The sequence below is a fragment of the Harmonia axyridis genome, chromosome 1 (genome assembly GCF_914767665.1).
Source record: "Harmonia axyridis chromosome 1, icHarAxyr1.1, whole genome shotgun sequence".
Classification (NCBI taxonomy): domain Eukaryota; kingdom Metazoa; phylum Arthropoda; class Insecta; order Coleoptera; family Coccinellidae; genus Harmonia; species Harmonia axyridis.
The window spans coordinates 77,883,410-77,904,231 of NC_059501.1; the positions used below are offsets into that span (position 1 = coordinate 77,883,410).

The 20,822-nt window shown below is 35.7% G+C and overlaps 1 protein-coding gene across 1 annotated transcript in view; it reads right to left on the reverse strand.

Annotated features, from left to right (window-relative positions):
• The window catches only part of LOC123680036 (nephrin-like), a 410,663-nt gene that overhangs the window by 156,078 nt on the left and 233,763 nt on the right, over nt 1–20,822 (reverse strand). Inside the window, exon 2 of the mRNA XM_045617684.1 lies at nt 9,778–9,907. Within this exon, the coding sequence (XP_045473640.1) occupies nt 9,778–9,907 (130 nt within the window). The remainder of the gene's footprint in view (nt 1–9,777; nt 9,908–20,822) is intronic.

A 20,822-nucleotide genomic window follows, 5' to 3' on the forward strand; every position in this document is an offset into this window, starting at 1 on the left:
CGAACGCTATTAATGCGTTTGAGCAGAGCATTGAAAGACCAACGGCCACAATAAAATGAGAGATATGACAAAGTGATTTTTTAGTATGACAATGTTCGAATCCATGTTGCGAAAGTAGTCAAGACATACTTGGAAACGTTGAAATGCGAAGTCCTAACGCACCCGCCGTATTCTCCAGACGTTGCTCCCTCGGACTATCATTTGTTTGGATCAATGGCACATGGCTTGGCTGACTAGCACTTCCGGTCTTATGAAGAAGTAAAAATTGGATCGATTTGTGGCTCGATTCAAAAGATGACTAGTTTTTTCAACGCGGGATTCGTACGATGCCCTAAAGATGGGAAAAACTACAGGCCAGCGATGGACAATCATAAATGTAAAACCAATTTTTCACAATGAAGCCTCGAATTTCGGAGAAAAAACGGCGGAAGCAAAGTTGTATGCCTATGTACAGGGTGGGCAAATAAGCGAGGTAAGCGGCTATATCTCAGGATCCACTCATCATAGAGACTTGCGGTAAAAAATTTTACCACTAATGTAAACAAAAGAAAACACTGGAAATTGTTTTGAAGTTCATACCTCCACCGCTAGGGGGCGTAATAGCTATCGTCGAGTAGAAAAATGCATTTTACTCGAAAAATTTTCATTTTAATTTGGAAAAAAAATATCATCACTGTAAACCTTGGAAAATTCTCTATCTGTTTAAATTGTCACTTTCGATTTTGCGACATCAAATAAGCGCTCCCTATCTGAAGCAGCTGAATCAAATTCATCATGAGTATATTTTTTCCTTAATCAACAAGATGTTGTCTCTCAAATAAGATCTAATTTGCTCAAAAATGTTGAGCCAAACTGAAGTTACAGACATTTCAATCAGTCAGATTTCTATCTTTCCCCCACCCTCATTTGATGTTGCAAAATCGAAAGTGACAAGTCAAACAAATAGAGAGTTTTCCAAGGTTTACAGTGATGATATTTCTTTTCCAACTTAATATGAAAATTTTTCGAGTAAAATGCATTTTTCTACTCGACGATAGCTATTACGCCCCTTAGCGGTGGAGGTATGAACTTCAAAACAATTTCCAGTGTTTTCTTTTGTTTACTTTAGGGGTAAAAATTTTTACCGCAAGTCTCTACGATGAGTGGTTACTGAGATATAGCCGCTTACCTCTCTTATTTGCCCACCCTGTACAAAGAATGTATTGATAAGTATTGAGATGCGTACACTCTTGAGAGTGACTATGATGACAATTACAGTCGAATTTTAAGGAAAAAATATGGATGATAGAACATATAATTTGTCTTCCATAGTGTAGAGAAAACATTTAATTTTTCCACCACTCAAGTTCTCGGTAACCACAAAAATTGAGTTATAAACGAACGTCTCCTTCTTCAGCTGCAGTTAACTGCATCGTCATCTCCCATAATCAAGCAGCCTCTTTCGCTCATGCCATCGTAAAAATCCCCCATGCAACGTCCGAAATTAAAACGGCTAGAGTTATAACTAAACCTGTGAAATTTTAATTAAAGCCGTATTTTAATTCCGAATAATTCATGCTTGATCCTTTTGTGGGAGTGATGCTTTCGGCCAGATGGCTGAATGGCGGAGTCCCGCGAGCTCTCTTTCTCGAAGGACAAAACCTCGTCCTGCGAGAACTCAAGGACTGTTCGGCCTGCGAGATGATCCATCCGAACAGGAGATTCGCTATTAGTAGGATTGGGATGGTATTGAATCGAGATTCAAAGGACTTTCGTCCTATTTATTCTCCTGCTGGCGGAATTAATTTTACCGGATCTGTTTTTGTATAATGGCTTGCGCCATTTGTAAGGATATGCTCGAGATGGTCCTTTGACCGTGATGTGTTTACATCTGCATGAAATTCCAGCATCTATATGGTTTTGAGTACTGTTTTCGTCTGGATGAAGGGAGACACAACTTCAGGATAGTTGAGTGGATTTTACATTAATAATTTTGCAATTTTTTTTTAATAGAATTCAATGTATATTCATATCTTGAAATACCATTCTATATGTAGAGAGAGAAGAACTATTTGATCGAAAATTTAATTTCTTGGTCAGGAATCATTGCTCTCAGATCTACAACATTTTCAACGCTACATTGTTGCCACTTATATTACTGAGTACTAACATCTTCAATTTTTTAATGCAGCACCATAGCTTCTAAATTATTTCTGTATGAACTATCTCATCCTTATCTCTAGTGGTTTTCGAGTTATTGATTGGTTCACTTTTTTTTTGTGCAAAATTCAACTTCAATTAAACATTAATTACTTGGATACTTTGAATTCTAGGGAGCTGAAGTTTCAGTTATGAATTGCCAATAACCAACATTTCAGTTTTCCAAGGAAACTTTGGTGTACCATTTTCAAATCGATTACTTCAAATCATAGTCGTTACGATAATATGCTCTTCAAATGTTATTTTATTGGAAGCCCACAGTGTGGCGTAGAAGGAACCATTGACTACTTGGTGAATACTTGTCCCATTTATAAGTTTCATGGTGGTTTTCAAGCTAACAATTCAGTTTCAGATTCTTTTTTGAAATGGGTCGCCAACTTCCCGGCTGACCAGGAATCCAGTCTGAACAGACTTTGTTGAAAGAATACAATTCTGCAAACCGTTCGGTTTGGTTGGTCCATAAACACGATAACCAAATTTTAAGAGAATCGTATCTTCAGAACATCAGCACTCCTTGTCTGTATAAAATATGATGAAAGAATCTCTTCAAGGTGATTCTAATCTCATGAATATATAGCATTTAAAAAGTCACTTGGAGGAAACCAGAATATTTCGATTATACAAAGGTTGACCAAGTTCCCAGAAATTCCATTGGGGCCAGTGAATTTATTGCCCAACAATACTTTCAAATAAACCCCGGTATCGGCGGATCGCGGTATCTACTTCAAAGGGACATCTGGCCAAGCCATATTATGGAATAGTTCAAGTAACTGGATATACTATACCTATACAGGGTGGCCATTTGAAAACGAAACAGACGAGATTACAGACGAATTAAAGCTTTTCGATAGAAATGCTCGGACAGGTCGATTTCTGTTTCGAGGGGGACAACTTAAGATGTAGGTTACGGACGCATAGCGCTTCAACCCTTGCTACTACAACCCTCACCCCCAAATTTTGAATAGGGAAGATGGGGTGAGTGATACCTCATTTGAAAGGTATTTTTATACTGAATTCAGCACAGTAATTGTTTTTTCATTTTATGCATTAGTTCTCGAAATATTCTTAACTGAGTATTCGAAAATGAAGTGGTGTTTTCATGGCACTTGTAGTAATCGACATTTTGAGCTTCAAAACAACCTTGACTGTGGCTTCCTTCCTAACTAACTAACGCATGAATATTTCGAGAACTAATGCATAAAATGAAAAAACAATTACTGTGCTGAAATCAGTATAAAAATACCCTTAAATTGAGGTATCACTCACCCCATCTTCCCTATTCAAAAATTGGGGGTGGGGGTTGTAGCAGCAAGGGTTGAAGCGCTATGCGTCCGTAACCTACATCTTAAGTTGTTCCCCTCGAAACAGAAATCGACCTGTCCGAGCATTTCTATCGAAAAACTTTATTTCGTCTGTAATCTCGTCTGTTTCGTTTTCAAATGGCCACTCTGTATATAGTTTCGTGGTCTCCAAAGGACAAAAGGTGCATAAATGATCAACCGTTACTGTCGCCAAATGCACTACCTTTTTAGTTTTTTTATGAGTTTCATTTGATAAACCAAATCAAATCCCTGATTGAATGATTATCTCAATTGACGTAATCATTTCGACAACTCTCATGTATTCGAAGGAGCCAGAACGATTTTCCAACTCTCCACTTCCCAGACATGAATATCCGTCGAACTTCTTCGTGTTCCTATGATTTAACGGCTCTCACAAACGTCCTCGTCCAAAAAGTGATGAATATCTTTGCATTGAGTAGAAAATGAATCACTGACACTCAACACGCAACGATTGCATTAAGTCCTGGAATCGGATGTAAAATAAAAAGAAGACGGTCATGATTCATATGGAACGATTTGTCATCGGATTTGGCAACGTCGGAAGTTAATGTGAAAAGTCTCCTACAACATGCAAATGTCTGGCTTTGTTAGTGGGATCGTATCTTTCTCATTTCGTTGGACGTTGAAAAAATAATTCGGAAGATAACTTTCAACAATGTTGTCGAGTATCTCTGTTTTACTTCTTAACACGAAAATCTAGATCGATTAGTGAGTTCTCTTGGAACATTCTATTGCGCATTCTGAGCTTTTCTCGTATTGAAGAGATTTGTTGAAAACGTCTTTGATTTTTTTTTTAATATGCTTCCATGTACTCATAATTCCTTCACCTGGAGTAGAAGTAGGAGTAGATCCTTCAAATAATCTTTTACATGTATTAACTGTTTACTTGATTGAATTATGGATATTTTCATATTTTCTCTTGATTGCTATAAGTTGATTTTTTGTCATTGCTGAAATTTCATTGCCAGGCAAATAAATATGTATGTATCCAAAGTAAGGCTTTCTCAAAGTTCTGTGGTAATTCAACATTCAAATATATCCTACTGTGAATGATTGAAAGTCGACTAAAATGCAACTCGAACAAAATTACATTAAGCTAGAAAGAATATCAATTATTCCGGAATGATTTCAAATGGAAGACATCAACGTCAACTAGATCACCACTGCCAAGTCTTCTGTTGAAGATATTCGCAGTTCTGGCATCACCAACTGTTGCTAGTAGCTGATTTCATGAGTTGATAACTCGATTAGAGAGGAACATCTGCCGCTGATATGACTTGAAAGCTTCCTTGGAACATTTCATTACGATGAGATCGCAAAACGTTCGTATACAACTGAACATATGCTTGATTTCTCCACCAAAATGTTCGATGAATGGTCCAAAAGTTCTCGACGATTGGCTGGACAGATCCTTATAGAAAAAAAGTGGATCAAAATACGATATTAAGTCAAAAAAAAACCCTCTGTGTACTTAGAAGAGAACACTGCAGTATAATAATTCATTAATGGAATAACAGAAAAAAATTTGCACAAGCGAAAAAATTCTTGATATTTCCTTCATTCTACATTAAGAAGCTTATGCATCGGCTATGCGTTGAACTACGAATTTATTGGGACTTTTGACAGATGACTATCGGTATGAGTACATTTTGTGACTCATGGAACTATCGGCAGAGTTCTGTTCAAGTGAGATATTTAAATACAAAGGAAGGCATAGCTGTGCTTTCTAGAATTGATAAGTTATTATGGCTGATTGGTTCAAAGCAATGTTTCAGAACTGAGATCAGCTTGATCTTTTATTCTGATACCTTGTTTATTAAGTCGTCAGAAAGTTGTCCATGGTTTTGAGGATCTGACAACGTAGATGGAAGCCTTAACTGTTACAACATTTGAGATGACTCGTTCAAATATGAGGCTGTTTCCTTCTCCACAGAGGCAGTAAATTCCATCTGTGCATTGAACGCAAAAGATATTTATTACTACAATGTCCCATCAGCAGTCTTGAAAATTATCAAAGCTATGCTTATAGCAGCTATGGTAGCTCTTTCTGCTTGAGATTAGCGAAGTGTGTTTTTCCAGAGGGTTCTCATATTGTTCCCCTACTGATATCAGTGTCCCCTAGTATGGTGTGAAAAAGGAATACTTGTGAGGCAAAGTTCTCCACACCCTAAATGGTTATTATTCCTATGAAATGATGCAAAATACTGTGCAATTTTAAAAATAGGGTTGTTGATATCAATATGTGTTGAGGAACTTTTTTCTCGCATTTCAATTCTTCAAGATTTTCGTGCAACGTAAACCAATTTGAAAAGTGCAAAGTGAAAACTTGCAAAGTAGTTTGATATAATAGCCATTTTACTACAAAATAGCCATTTTACTACATATTTCAGAATTCAAATTATTGCCTTCAAACCCAGTACCAAAACTGTAAAGTTTTCTTATTCGCATGTAGATAGTCTAGGTATATTCCAAACTTTCAGAATTCTACAGCTCGTAACTTTATTTATTCCAGACTTGTAATAAAACAAGGTTTATCGGAACTAAACACACTCTGGAGAGTGTAAAACAGTTTTTCTCTTATTTCAAGTGTAGAAAAGAAAACTAAGAAACCTTTCTTTAGGGATAGAAAGTTGCTAACAGTGGATTCAACTGAAAATAAAACTGTTTTAATTTAGGAATTCGGTTTCATGACTGGCTAAAATTCAATCTCAATTCTCGTCACGTCCTGCCTTAACTATGAAGGTATGGTCGAGTTGGGGACAATTAGGGCTTCGAAAACTCCTTCACGGAAACAGAGTTCAACGAAATTCCCCATTACGAGCCACAGTTCGTTGAGGAATATTCTATAGATTCGTAGCAAGAACGAAGAGAATTCAAATAAAAGTTCTGATTTTTATAAAACACCATTCGTTGTTTTCTTCATATTCATTGATTCGAAGATTGATTCAGGAAGAGTTGCTCACAATGTTTCATTTTCTATATTGGGCCAACATACTATAACAGAATCTCACTAAATGTTAGAAGAATAAAGAATAGAAAAAGGTTCAGTAGGCAGCTAAGAAAACTTTTGTTCGAGAACCGATTCAACTTCGATTTGTGAATTTGATATATTTCATTTTTTTTCTGGAATCCTTAAGCTATTGATTCTTGCCGTGAAGTGCAAAAATTGTTGTTCTCTATGTCCGTGCCTTTCTTTTCATTTCATCTAGGGTTTTCTTTTGTTTTTTTTGTTTGTACTACTTGATAAGTCCGAACAACATGAACAAGCACTGCTTAGTTGTTGTTCGTCTTGATGGGGATAACATTGAAATTGTTGCAAATGTATTTTGTACTATATTTAAGCACATTGTAATAGTGGTTAGAATCTCAAATAAATTGAAAATTAAATTGAAACATTTTTCTGGTTGAACTCCTCGATTTTCAAACGTCAATAAAAAATAGAAGATAGAATAAGTAAAACAGATTATTGAGACATATGAACTTCTGACAATTCGATTCCTTGATTTATTGCCTCTAAAATCAATTTGTTCTCTAGCTATCATAGGAAAAGATCAATGCTACGAGTATGCGAAATTTTCAAAGTTTAAGTTTTGGAATGTGTTAAATCAAAAAAGAAACTGGTTGAATTTTCTAAGCCTTCTGGTTTAAATGATGTTGAAACATGTTGTAATTGGTTTGATGGCTTTCACGTCCTGATTGAAAAACTTGAGGCTTTCAAGCCTTGGTCAGTTTCTTCATCTTCAGAGATTTCTAGGTTTCTGATTGTAACTCGACGCTGAACTTCTCCGGTAGGACTTAGAAACGACCTAAAAACCTCTGAAGAAGCTTCTGTGGTAATAAGCGAAACGTTTGGTGAAAACCGACTGGACCACGACTGAAAAGCCTGAGATTTTTCAATTTCGTCGTGTTAAAATTGGAATGATAACAGTGATGGCTCTTAGCTGAAAATAAATTTTGAATACTCAAGTTGATATTTAATATACAGGGTGATTCATTAGCTCTCTGATATACTTAGTTTTATGAAAGGCCTAGTATTACCATCAGAAAAAACATTATGGGAACACATGTACGATTTCAATTATTTAAGAGAAAAGTTTCATTTAAGTCTATGATGTTTCATTATTAATACAAATTATGCTTAGAAACAACCCTAAATACACTCATAAGTTATCATTATCAGTAGGTATTGTCATTGTTGTGTTCTATTATACTGAAATTATTGCAGAGAGTTAAGATTTGTTGCAAGAGTTTGTTGTTGTGTGTAAGTTGAAAAGTTACACCTCAAAATGTATGCTAATAGCATGGAAGAGCATGCCAATAGGAATACCCGAGGGAATACTTATTGAAAATGAACTGAAAACTTTACTTACGCTCCTTTCTAAGCTTACTCTTTTGTTATTAACAAATCACATCAATAGATAGGAATGAAACATTTGAGGTTATTTATTTTCTCAAATAATTCAAATCGGGAATATGTTACGATATTGTTTTTTGTTGAAATTACATGATCTTTCATATGACAAAATTTGTCGGGGGCTAATGAAGCACCCTGTATAGTTGAAGTGTTAGATTGAATTATACTTATTTTATAAGAGGTTTTCATAGACGGCGTTCGTAATAATAGATTTATAATTGTTTCAATCTAACTTCAACCCTTGTGTTTTCCATGTCTGAAAACTTATAAAATTGAAGTGGATTGTTCTTGACTGGTGCCAATGCAAAAACAAAAACTTCCAGGACAACTCAACTTCACCCATACAAATGCGCATCTTCTGTTTGTTCATCATTAAACAAACCAATATTTGACGGGCTTTTCTGTAATCGACTTCAAAACAATTTTTCGAATCAATTTCCATAACAGCCCTTACACCCTCTCTGGAATAACTGAATATCTGCTGGGCGTGAAATGCCTTTGTACTGTTGACAGAGCGACAGAACCGTCAGTTCAATTCTGCTCCAATGGTAGAAATGAGGCGTGAAGGTTACATCGGAAAATTCCCCATTTGAATGCCCCAAATAGACCGTAAGGAGGCAGAGGGCCGGGGTGCAAACAGAAAACAATCGCGGAATTGTAGAATTTCAATTTTCCACGGAGCCTTGCCCACAAACTCCGTGACGTTGACTTCAATTCCAGAAAATGACGGTAACAGTTCGGGAACGTGTTCAATATGTTCGACGACGGTTATGCAGCAGATGATGTGGAACAATCCTGCAGGACGTTATATCCTTCCTGAACGTCAACGTATTATTCCTTTTCGATAGCACCGTCGGATGCAGAACACTTAGACTATATATGTATTCTCAGGAAATGTTCCACCTTACTAGGTAACCGGCAATGTGAAATGTTTCCGATGAAATAGAAAATGTTCCTGCTGCGATGGAATATATTCCTGCTGAATTGTAACATTTTCGGACATTCCATTGAATGACAATACCCTCCGGAAGATAAAATAGGAAATTCGGTCGCTATTGTATCGTATCGAATGGAACATTCGAGGAATTCTATTTCGAATGCACACAAATGTTAAAAGGAATGTATGGATTCCATTTATTGCATCTAGGGTTAGGTTTATTCAACCTCTCAATGAGGAATGTTTTGAATATTAACGTCAAGAGCCTTATTAATTTTGATGCATCAAGTTTTGTGCTTTCGGTAATGGTAGCTACACTTGGAAACTGCAATGAGTTGACAGGAGAGTCGTCACCATATTATATTATATTTTCTTAAGCATTATCAAAAAGGGTTCAAACCCAAAAATTAAAACATTCCGACTGAATCGATTAGATTCCGGTTGAATTGAAAATATTAGTGCTGAATAAATAATATTACTGCTGAATATATAATATTCCTACTGAATATATAATATTCCTGCTGAATATATATTATACTCCTACTGAATCCAAAATTCATTATATTTCCGTGCGTTCCTAAGACAGTACAAAATATTCTCCATACGAAATGAATAATAAGATTGAAATTCTTCTTTGAATACGATAAAGTTTTTTGTTCATATATTCGACAAGAAGTTAACATATAGGAGTTTTCAATGTGTATGCATGCATTATATTTTTTTGTTTTTATTATAAAGGATATTTGTAATTTTATATTGAAATATTTCCTTTCTTCCATTACAATATGATTTCTGAATCACGCAACAGAAATCAATGTCTTGACAGTATACTAGTTTTTCAGCAATAGTAAAAACTTCTTTACCAAGCTTGAAATGTAACTCACCTATATATTGGCTTTGCATGACCGTCTCTGTACCATAATACCATATAAACTCTATCTTCTCTTATGTTAGGCTCAATTTCACAAGGAAGAGTTGCACTTCTCCCAAGCACTGCGCCAACTGATGAAACCACTGAAATAAAAAGAAATATTAGTTAAATATTAGCAAAGGTGGTTAAAGCTAATTTAGTTGAGAGAAATACCAGTAAATAAATACATTTTCCATCGAAATCAATTTGAAAATGGATCGGGTTGGATTGAATTGAATCTGCAAAGGTAACTCTGAAGACAGGTAAGATCTTATTGCAATACAATATTATATTATTATTATATTATATACAATATTTCTGAGGCCAGGATCTCTACTGGTCAAATTTTAATGGGAAACAAAACTGATGGCAAGAAAACTGATAGCAAGGAAACTGATAGAAGTTTGAGCTTTTGAGCTCTCGTTCATTCACGCGCAAATTGCATTCTTGGAGACCAAATTATATTATATAGGTATGTGGAACTCTAAGGGCGCAACTGAAGTTTGAAGTTTCAAAATTTTATTTGGATTGAATAGGCAGTATAGCAATAAGCAAGAAAACAAAGTGAATCAGTTCATCAACTCACTATTCGTCGTATTGTAGACAAATTTGGAAGTGGCACCAAGTATGGTGTATTACTTGGTACTTGACTTTTGTAAAGCAGATTCAATTCAAATTTGTCTGCAACACGACGAATAGTGAGTGAACTTGAATTTCTCTCATTTTTCACAAATGGTTATTGATTTTTATGAAACAAAAAATAAACGTTGTTGAAGCATGTATCTTTCCATGATTAGATGTCTCAAATCAGAGAACACAAATTACATGAAAAATTTCAAAAAATAATGAAAACGTTGAATGAGGAAAAGCTAAGCAGAAAATAAGAAACGAGTAAAAGAATCTTTGCATCCATACAAATCCCAATTCAATTAATATGAAAAATGAAAAACATTATAGAAGCAGATACTAGTAATTCATATTGTAATGAAATTTTGTGAGAAAATAAAGGAAGATTGTGAAAATGAAATGATTGAAATGACAATGAAATAAAAAGGAGAGTCAGCTTCATATCTCTTTTGTCAGAATAATTCAAAGAACACAAATGGAATAAAGAGAAATCACATCTTCTGAAATCCTCATAACTCGAAGAAATATCATACTGTCAACGTTATTAGCAAAAATTTAATCTAGCTATCATAACGCTTGATTAAATTTCTGAACCGTACGAGCACATCTGGAATTTTCCAAATTAGAACATAACAATAACATCTGACCTAATATATATTTTTTTTGCGAGAGAGCAATACGAATTATTAACTCCAAACAATAAAGCATGTGTAGATGAAATCTCAGTAGAGCTGAGGGAATATAAACGAGGCATCAAACATCTCAACGTATGATAAAGGAGTACAGATAAAAACCACAGCAAAAACTCTGCCTCCCCGTATAGGAGTAGTGATTGGTTTGTGTATTTTTTTTACAGAATACGCTGACATATTTATATTGAAGGGCCTCCTCTTCATCCAAATAAAATCTTCTACATCCTTTCTCTTCACCAAGGGTTGATGACTTTATACTTAAATCTGAGAACAAAAAAGATAAAAACCAGAAAGTAGTAACATATGTTAGTTTCCATTATATTGATTTGAAGTAAGCGACCCATTCTCAAAAAGGATCTGAAACTGAATGGATAGCTTGGACACCACCAGGAAATTTAAAAATTGGACAAGTATTCACCAATTCAATGATTTCTTCTACACAACACTCACAGAGTGGGCTTTTGATAGAATGCCATAACAAGAGCATACTATTGCATTGCAACGACCATGAAAAGTTCTTAGCCGATTTAGAATACACCAAATTTTCCTAGGGCGATTGAAACCTAAAACTCTCCGAAGGATCAACGATTAGTCGTCTGTTGAAGACATTACAAGAACTCAATTCCTAACGCCCAATTTCATTGTCAGTTTGAATAGATTCAAAGAAAAAATATTAATCCATAGAGGTTTGCGTGACTTTAATCTGGCAGTTCTAGTATTTGGGAGGTAAAATACAATTGGAAATGAGTTTGGGTACAAATTCATCTCAAGATTTCTTGACTGCAACCTGTCTACGAATATGAGGTGGAAGTATCTGTGATAGCAATGGTAACCGATGTGAAGGTATAGATCTAATAGTTCCACTGATGATTATTATTATTATTATTTGAATTGGGGTCGTTTTGCTTCGGTAAGCCTTCCGGGAGCTGCGACCATGCAGATCGTTCGTTCACTATCCTACTCATTCATAGAAACCCAGGGAGGTCATCAACGACGTTAATAAAATTGACAACCTCCCTAGGGGCCTTGGCCATTACCTCTCTGGTATCCAGTACCGGCTTGCCCATGTGAATGGTTCTTAGGCCAGCCAGCTCTGGACACTTGCATATCAAGTGTTCAGCCGTTTCTACTTCCGATCCACAGAGCCTGCAAATCTCGTCTGCTGACTTACCCATACGGTACAAATGATGTTTGTACCGACAGTGCCCCGTCAGCATCCACTGATGTGCATCAACTTGAACATAAGCCCTGTTTAAAAAAATTTCAATTTCAAACGTACATTTTCAAAGTGGATCTTGAAGTTCAAACAAGAATCAAGTTTAACTCGAAAATATTAAGGAGTATGATTATGATTCAGGACGGAATTATTGGAAGTTACTTTCAATTAACTCTATGATTTTGCAAGACAAAGTGGAGAGTAGCAGGATACCAGGGAGAAGAATACATTCATAGTTGTGTAATCCCCTCAAATGTTCATTTTAGGAAAGCTGCCAATAAAAGAAAGCTTACTATGTTGATCACCAACGTCTGACATGGATAGAGCACGCCAAGTAGAAGAACAAGAGCTGAGGAAGATAGGTTAAGGATTGGAATAGATGACATTAAATATTCATAACAAATCCTAAGTCAATTTAAAATACACCAAATGTCCTTAATGTCTTAATGACCTCCAGCCACATCACACGACCAATTCGCATTTGCAAGCATACAACCCCATCCAGATTTATCTTACCACCGATCCTCGAAGATGAAAAATTCGATTTCCTACACTACCCTATGATTTTCCAGTTTCTTTCCTTCATCCGCTTTCCGTTCGAGATAACAAATGATACCCCTGTGTAAACGGCCCCCAGCTACTCTATTGTGTCACCGGAATCGATTGATACAAAGAAGACAGCTTCTGCGAATTGCCCCTGTGAGGACTCTCGAAAAGGCACAAGGCAGAATGTGTTATCCCTCAGGCTGCATGCTTGGAACTCGAGGCTCTCTGCGCGATAAAAACACCATAGATTCGCATTAGTCCCTTCTTTAGCCACCCTAAATTGGAAGGAGAGTTGTATAAATAAGTCGGCGGACACGGGTGCTGGAATGGCAAAGGAGGATGTATGATAGCTATTCTGTTGGGTCAGTGGATCTCAATATTTTTCTATTCCGGACGGCCTCTTCTACACTCCTGCTTGGAGTGACCCTGAGAGATTACATTTGGAATGGTAGGAGTGTCATTAGCTATTACCCATGTTTGGTTGGAGATTAGAAATGAAGTAATATATTCCATCTGGAATAGCAACATGATTATGAACGACTAGCTTCATATTATCAATAATGAACAGAATCTCTATCAGAAATAGGAAGGGTTTTCCAATAGGAGAATTCATAACGAATAGCCTGGCTATATAGGCAGTTATCACTTCATCTTTTGATATTCGAAAAAAAAAACAACGTCATTACTAAAAATGGAAAAACACACGCTTCAACAATGCATTGAAATTGTTGAAACTTCGACAAAATAGGGAAAATTTTGCAAGCTAAATTTTGGGTTGTCGTGAAGCATTTTCTTGACCGGCAATAGTGGAACTAGTGGAAAATTATTGAGCTGTAGGGACAAGGTAGTGATGAGAAGAATCGAAATCTTGTGCGTCGCTTAAGAACTAATGAGGGTATTGTTGTGTTGACGAAAATCGAAGTTTGTCGAATCCTCATCGATCTTTGGAATTAGGCATTTCACAAACGTAATTACAATGTAATTTGCATAGAGTTTAAGACCTCAAGGCTTTTAAAGTTCAGTTGACACAAGAATTTGAATCAGTCGATCACTAGCAACATCGATTGGGTGTTTAAAAGCAAAAAGCAAAATTTTTTTTTTTTGGAAGACGGTTTTTCTCTAATAACTTTCCATGCCTGTGTTCGATAGTTTTTCCGATAATTTATTTGGATATCCCGTGAAAAATACTATCATATTGATGGGTCACTCTTCAATTTTGCACAAAGAATTAATCACGAAATCCAGTGAATCGCTCACGTGAACCAACTCTTACAGAATTTGATTATCTGTTATATTTGGTATAAAAAAGAATTAGCTTAGGTTGAGTACTCAATGGGTTCCTGGAGAATAAATGTTATTTCTCGCGATATTTTCACTTAAAACACAACCAGTCCTCAACATTAGATTAACGTACCTGTGCCCATTAGGCACAATCTCAACTCTAACCTTTGTTGATTACAGCATAACGCCTCGGCCAACAAGTTACATTGTCGTCTAGAAAAGTATTGCTTTAGTTACTAGAACACAATATACTTTTTGTTTTCTGAAATACTGATAGTACCATATAAATAATTAATTTTTATTCAATTAATTTCTCCATTTCAATTAATACCGAAAAGATCTACGATAAACTTCCCGTTAGATTGTCACCCATTCAGCTGTCATCTAGCTAAAGTTCTTAAATACCTTCATTACAGATTTAACCCGATTTCGAACCGAGAGATCTCGGCGAAGTTGCGAATTTCAACATTCAAGCAACGCCTAAGTTGGGTTTCACCCCGTATAACTGCAACTATCCCAGTCGACACTTGTTAGAACTTCACCCCCAACTCCCTTATCAACATGAATTATCCCAAGCTATGAGCGCGCGACGCAAGTGAAGCGTCATAAAAGTTGTAACGTCTCAGAAACTGTAATGCGTTTAGCCCACGCAAACTCATACAAATTAGCCAACTTTTGAGTACGGAAGGGAGCATTCCACCCAGTGGCGGCGTTTGAACAAATGCAGACGTAGGTAACATCATATATGCATTTCCAAGTAAGAAAAAAAAACGATATTTATATTCTTTTAAAATAGAGCAATACAAAAAATTATCAACTTCAACCAATAAAGAAGAATATTTGAATAAAATCTCAGTATTAGCTGAGGAAATGTAGTAGTGATTGGTTTGTATATTTGTTTACAGAATGAGCTGATATATTCATATTGAAGGCTTATCTTTTCATCCAAACAGAATCTTTTCCATCCTTCCTCTTCACCAGAAGAGAAAAAAAAGAAAAGAACCAAAAAGGAGTAATAAATATAATAGTTTCCATTATATTGATTTGATGTTAGTAACCCATTTTGAGGGAGAAACTGAAACTGAATTGATAGCTTGGGAACCACCATGAAATTTATAGATTGGACAATTATCCACTAAGTGTTCAATCGTTTATTCTACACCACACTCACATAGTGGGCAATAGAATGCCATTTGAAGAGCATAGTATTGCAACGACCATAAACAGTCCTTAGTCGATTTAAAATCCACTAAATTTTCCTAGAGAGATTGAAACCTGGAACTTCCCCTGAAGGATCAACGATTAGACCTTTGTTGAAGACATTACAAGAACTCCATTAGCCAAATTTCGTCACTTTCAATAGATTGAAGGAATGTTATAATCCATTGAGGTTTGCGTGACTTGAATCTGGTAGTTCTTGTATCTGGGAGGTAAGATACATTTGGAAAGTTCTGGTAGAAATTTATCTCAAGATTTCTTGAAAGCAACTACTGCTACGAATATGAGGTGGAAGTATATGTGATAGCAATGGTAACCAATGTAACGGTGTAGATCTAATAGTTCCACTGATACTTCTAATACAATTATTAAGATGTTCATCAATTTTATGAACATGAGCACCATTGAACCAAATAGAATAACAGTAGCTATTCAGCAGCAGAAAAAACCAAGGCCAAAGCTGCCGTACCTAAAGTGCTGGCTCTAGCACACCATGAAGAACCAGCTGATATTTGAAAGTTATTATTCCACGACTTTAATTCTCAACGTAAATTTTCAAAGTGGACCTTGAAATTCAAAGAAGCATCGAGTTTAACTCCAAAATATTTGGGACTACAATTATGAAACACAACGGAATCATTGAATGTTACTTTCAATTATCTATATGATTTTGCGAGGCAAAGTGGAGGGTAGCAGGGAATCAGGGAGAAGAATACATTCATAGTTCGGTAATCTCCTTGAATGGTTATTTTGGAAAAGCTGCCAATGAAAGAAGGCTTGCCACGTCGATTGCAAACGCCTGGCAAGGATAGAGCACGCCAAGGAGGAGAACAAGAGCTGAGTCAGTTAGGTTTAGGATAGGAATGAATGAAATTAAATATTTGGGTGAAGAAGAACTAATTCATTTAGGGTTGAGTAAAAGTTTCTATTCTGTTCATGACCTAACTTTTTTCCTCAATTCACAATAATTAGTAGACAAAAACAATGCATTTTATATTTGGTAGTTTGAAGAACTAAGTGATCAGGTAATCAAATTACCTGACACTCTGTTTCTTTCAATTCTTCTCTGGATAATAAGTGTGAAGAACCTATCCTTCAGAGCTTGCTGGTCATTTTTTGTCAACAGGATTTGTTTGATTATTTATTTGTCCCCCACCACCCGGTAAAACATGAGGATGTATTTCTGCATATAAGATAAAACTGGAATCTAGGTAGATACGTTACATAAAGATTATATAAATATAGAGAGCTCAGGGAAATATATAAAATATTTTTTCCCAAATGCATCAGGCAAAGTTTCTGACGCCTTGCGCTGCCACTGATTTCACCTACCCCTATGACGAGCATGGTCGTGTTCTTCCCCAGATCGCTCTCGATCTGAAACAAGGTGGGTCCTCAGCTTGAGCCCGGTTTAAGGTAAGAAGCAACGAAATTGAATTTCAATGTTGACGTTGTTACCTGGGGTGAACTCTACGGAACTTTCGGAACGAATTAAGCTCCCCCCGCCAGTATGATGCGGGATGTGTACAAGGGCCAAATGGGCTGCGAGGAAGGGCAAATCTCGATTCGTCTTGATGATGTGTTGGGGGAGGGAGTTTAAGTTGACGGTAATCAGGGTATGATTAGTTATCAGATTCTCGGATCTGCAAGATACATGTCGAGAATTTCTTGAGTTTCTAGGATTAATTTCAAGTTTGGCAACGTTTAAGGATGTTAGTCTTGATTTTATAGGGTGTTTTTTTCGAGGTATATAACTTTGAGTTGGCATTACTGTTCAAGATGGCGAATGATTTAACAGCTGTCAAGTGATTTATTCTCAGTTTGGTTTGGCAATTCATCATGAATAGACTCACGCCTGAACAACGCTTGCGAATAGAGCAAGTTACAGTCAATGGTAATCGGTATAGAGCCATGATTACTAACTTTTTCATTCCTGAATTGAACAGCCATGATGTCCAGAAGCTGTGGTTCCAACGAGACGGCGCAACATGTCACGCAGCTCGTGCCACAATCGATTTATTGAAAGAAACGTTTGGTGACCGCCTTATTTCACGTTTTGGACCTGTGAATTGGCCTCCAAGATCTTGTGATTTAACTCCGCTATACTACTTTCTGTGGGGCTATGTAAAGTCATTGGTCTATGCGAATAAGCCGCTTGACCATTTGGAAGACAACATTCGCCGTGTTATTGCCGATATACGGCCACAAATGTTGGAAACAGTCATCGAGAATTGGACGTCCAGATTGGACTACATCCGAGCCAGCCGTGGCGATCATATGCCAGAATAGTTATTTATAATACAAGTGCAGAAGGCATTCATATTCTTCCACGAGTTCAAAATTCAAAAACGAGCCACTAAGTGGCGAATTTTTGAATGAACGAGTGGTAGAATGAGCCTTCTGTACGAGTATTATACATTATTTTCTCTAATTCATTGCATTTTTATTGAAATCAATGAAATATTTCCATAAATATCATTTAGTGATTTTTGCATTGAAAAATGTTGGTTGGCAGAACTGATTTCTTTAAGGCAAATTGATGAATTGACAAATAAAGCCGTGGCGGAAAGTTCGGAGTACCAACATATAATAATAAAATATAACCATGAAAACTGTGCGTTTCTGATATATTCTCGCACGGTTTTGTTCTACAAGATGTGGAAGAATGAACGGAATAACCACAGAATTAGAGAAATCATATTTAAAATGTAATGCCACGAGAATATCTTGCGGATAAATAAAATTCATGTCAATCGAATATAATCCATCGTTGTTCTAATGCAATTTAAAGTTCTATAGCTCTAAAAAAAACACCCTTTATTTGATTTATTTGTGATTTTTCATCTGATACTAGGCGACGACTTGAAAATTAAGATTAGTAATACTGATATGATAATCAAGTAGATTCTTAATGAACAAACAGAATATTTATCACGTGACAGGATACTTCAAACCATTATCAACCCTTATCTTGTCAGTAATTTTTCTTTCAATTTGCTATTTGAGGTGATTGAACTCGGAAAATAAACCACAAAGATTAAGGTTTTTTCGGCTTTTGTCCATTTTTGCCTTAAAAGCGTGACTACCGTTTGAATTGGTAAGAGGACAAGATAATTTGGTTGCTGATTTTCGATTCGGAATATCTGTGTTGGTTTTCAACAGCTAGTTACTCATTGTTGGATCTGAAATAAGGAGATTAGTAGAACAGAAATTAAACGATTGCGTGTTGTGTCATAGCATTCACTGATAGTGATTGTGAGTAGAAGATTAGGACATGCTGTACAAGATAGCCAGAGTGTGAAAAGAGAGCCAACTAGAGGAGCCGAAGTGAACATTTACAATTCACCATTTTGATTGAAATAATTAACCTGCGTATTAATTCGATATCGATCAACAAATTGTTAAAATGAAATTGAAGATGTTGAACTTTAGTTTACTTTGCATAAGAATATTATGCATTTACAATCTTTGCATTAATCACATTTTATCGTTCATGATAATTATAACTGTTGAAATATTGTTCATTATTGTTGATTTTATTAATTTGGTTGAGCTGAGATTGACACTATTAGCGTCTCGTGTAATCGGCACATAAGTGTTATGTCTCCGCCTGTGCTCAAGCGACGCGTCACTTATTTCTTTTAAATGGGTATCCAATAAATTCTCGCTTTTGCTATCAACAAAGATGTGGCGTTTGAAAAAATGAATGTCTACAATTCAGTAATGTGAATATTCATATAGTTATTCATATTTTCAACGTTTAGAATTTGTTGACCTTTACTATAATAATAAAGAGAAGAAACAGTGTTTGAAATTCACTGTTTCTGTTTCGTCATCTAATCATGCCTAATACAGATTTGGTTTATATTATACTGAAGGTCAACAAATTCTAAACGTTGAGAATATGAATAACTCTATGAATATTAACATCACTGAATTGTAGAAATTCATTTTTTCGAACGCCACATCTTCGCTGATAGCAAAAGCGAGAATTCAATGGATACCTGAACGAAATTAGTGACGCGTCACTTGAGCTCAGGCGGAGGCATAAAACTTATATGGCGATTACACGAGACGCTAATACTGTCAATCTCAGGTAGCCCAAATAATTAAAATCATCAATAATGAACAATATTTCAACAGTTATAATTATCATGTATGATCATTACCATAATCCTTTTTTTCTTTATTTCTTTCGTTATATTGACGGTCTGGTAAGTCTGGCAAGCGTCATATGTTAGGTAGTTTGGTGACATGTTCTAGTGATTTTATATCTTCAAAAATTTGGCTTTAGGCTCATCCAAAATCACTATTTCATGTAAACAATTCTGCTATCACGGAAGCACTGAACTTTCCGTTACATAATACAGTCATGAAAACTCTGAACAACATAATTACCAAATTATAAGTTCTCATTCTCATGAATAATACTATGCTTGGCTACCCAAAAATCCCATTTTCCCGAACTTTTATTTATATTCACTGATCGAATACCTGAACAAACACCAAATCAATGCGGAAATCTTACTTTGTATCATAGTATATGGATAGTAGATTGTCATGATGAATAAATCGATGACTCATTCGGGTGTTCATTTGGACATAAAAAATTCAGCGTCCATTCTCTCATATCGGTAAGCCGACTGTGAATGTGATAGGTTATTACGAGCACAAACCACTCATCGAAAACGGAAATATGTAGGTATTGACTAGGTTCGTTACTTTGTGCGGTACCTCTCTTTGAATACGGGCGAATTAACGAATCGAATGAGTGAATATTCCAACTAAATTTCGAGCTGGTATAAAATATCGGCATACAGACTAATGAAAAATCATTGGGAGTTATGGTAATATTCAGTTTTTAATTGGTAGAACTCATTCTGCTGTAATTCATCATCATTTGTAGGCCGATACATACGAAAAATATATTTCGAATTGTGGAATTTATGCTTTGTTTCTCGTCGTTGTGAATTGAAATAATTATTGGTTCGTTGATTATTCGATGATGAAATATTCTTTGAATGAACGCATCTGAAAGTTTGAAAATTGCATAGGAATACTGAGTGACATTATTGTTTATTGATAGAAAAATTCGAATATGCTTTTCAAATTCATGTGACATTTTGTGGAATGACTGAATGTTGAAGGATTTCAGTCAAGTCAAAAATGTATGTTCCCTTGAAAAAAAAAATCAATGGATAAAACATTATAAAACTATTCTGAAAATGGGTTTCTAACCTATGAGAAGGTCAAAAATTCATTCGAATGGGTCATTGACTTAGGAAGTTTATTGAATTTTTGTGGTGCAGTCTGAAATAATTGCAATTACACCAGTGGTAAAAACATTAATGAAGTTCAAAAATTAGATCAATATTGGTATAGTATATCCAAAGTCACTCGGAGAAGCCAGAATATTTCAATTATACAAGGGTTGTCCAA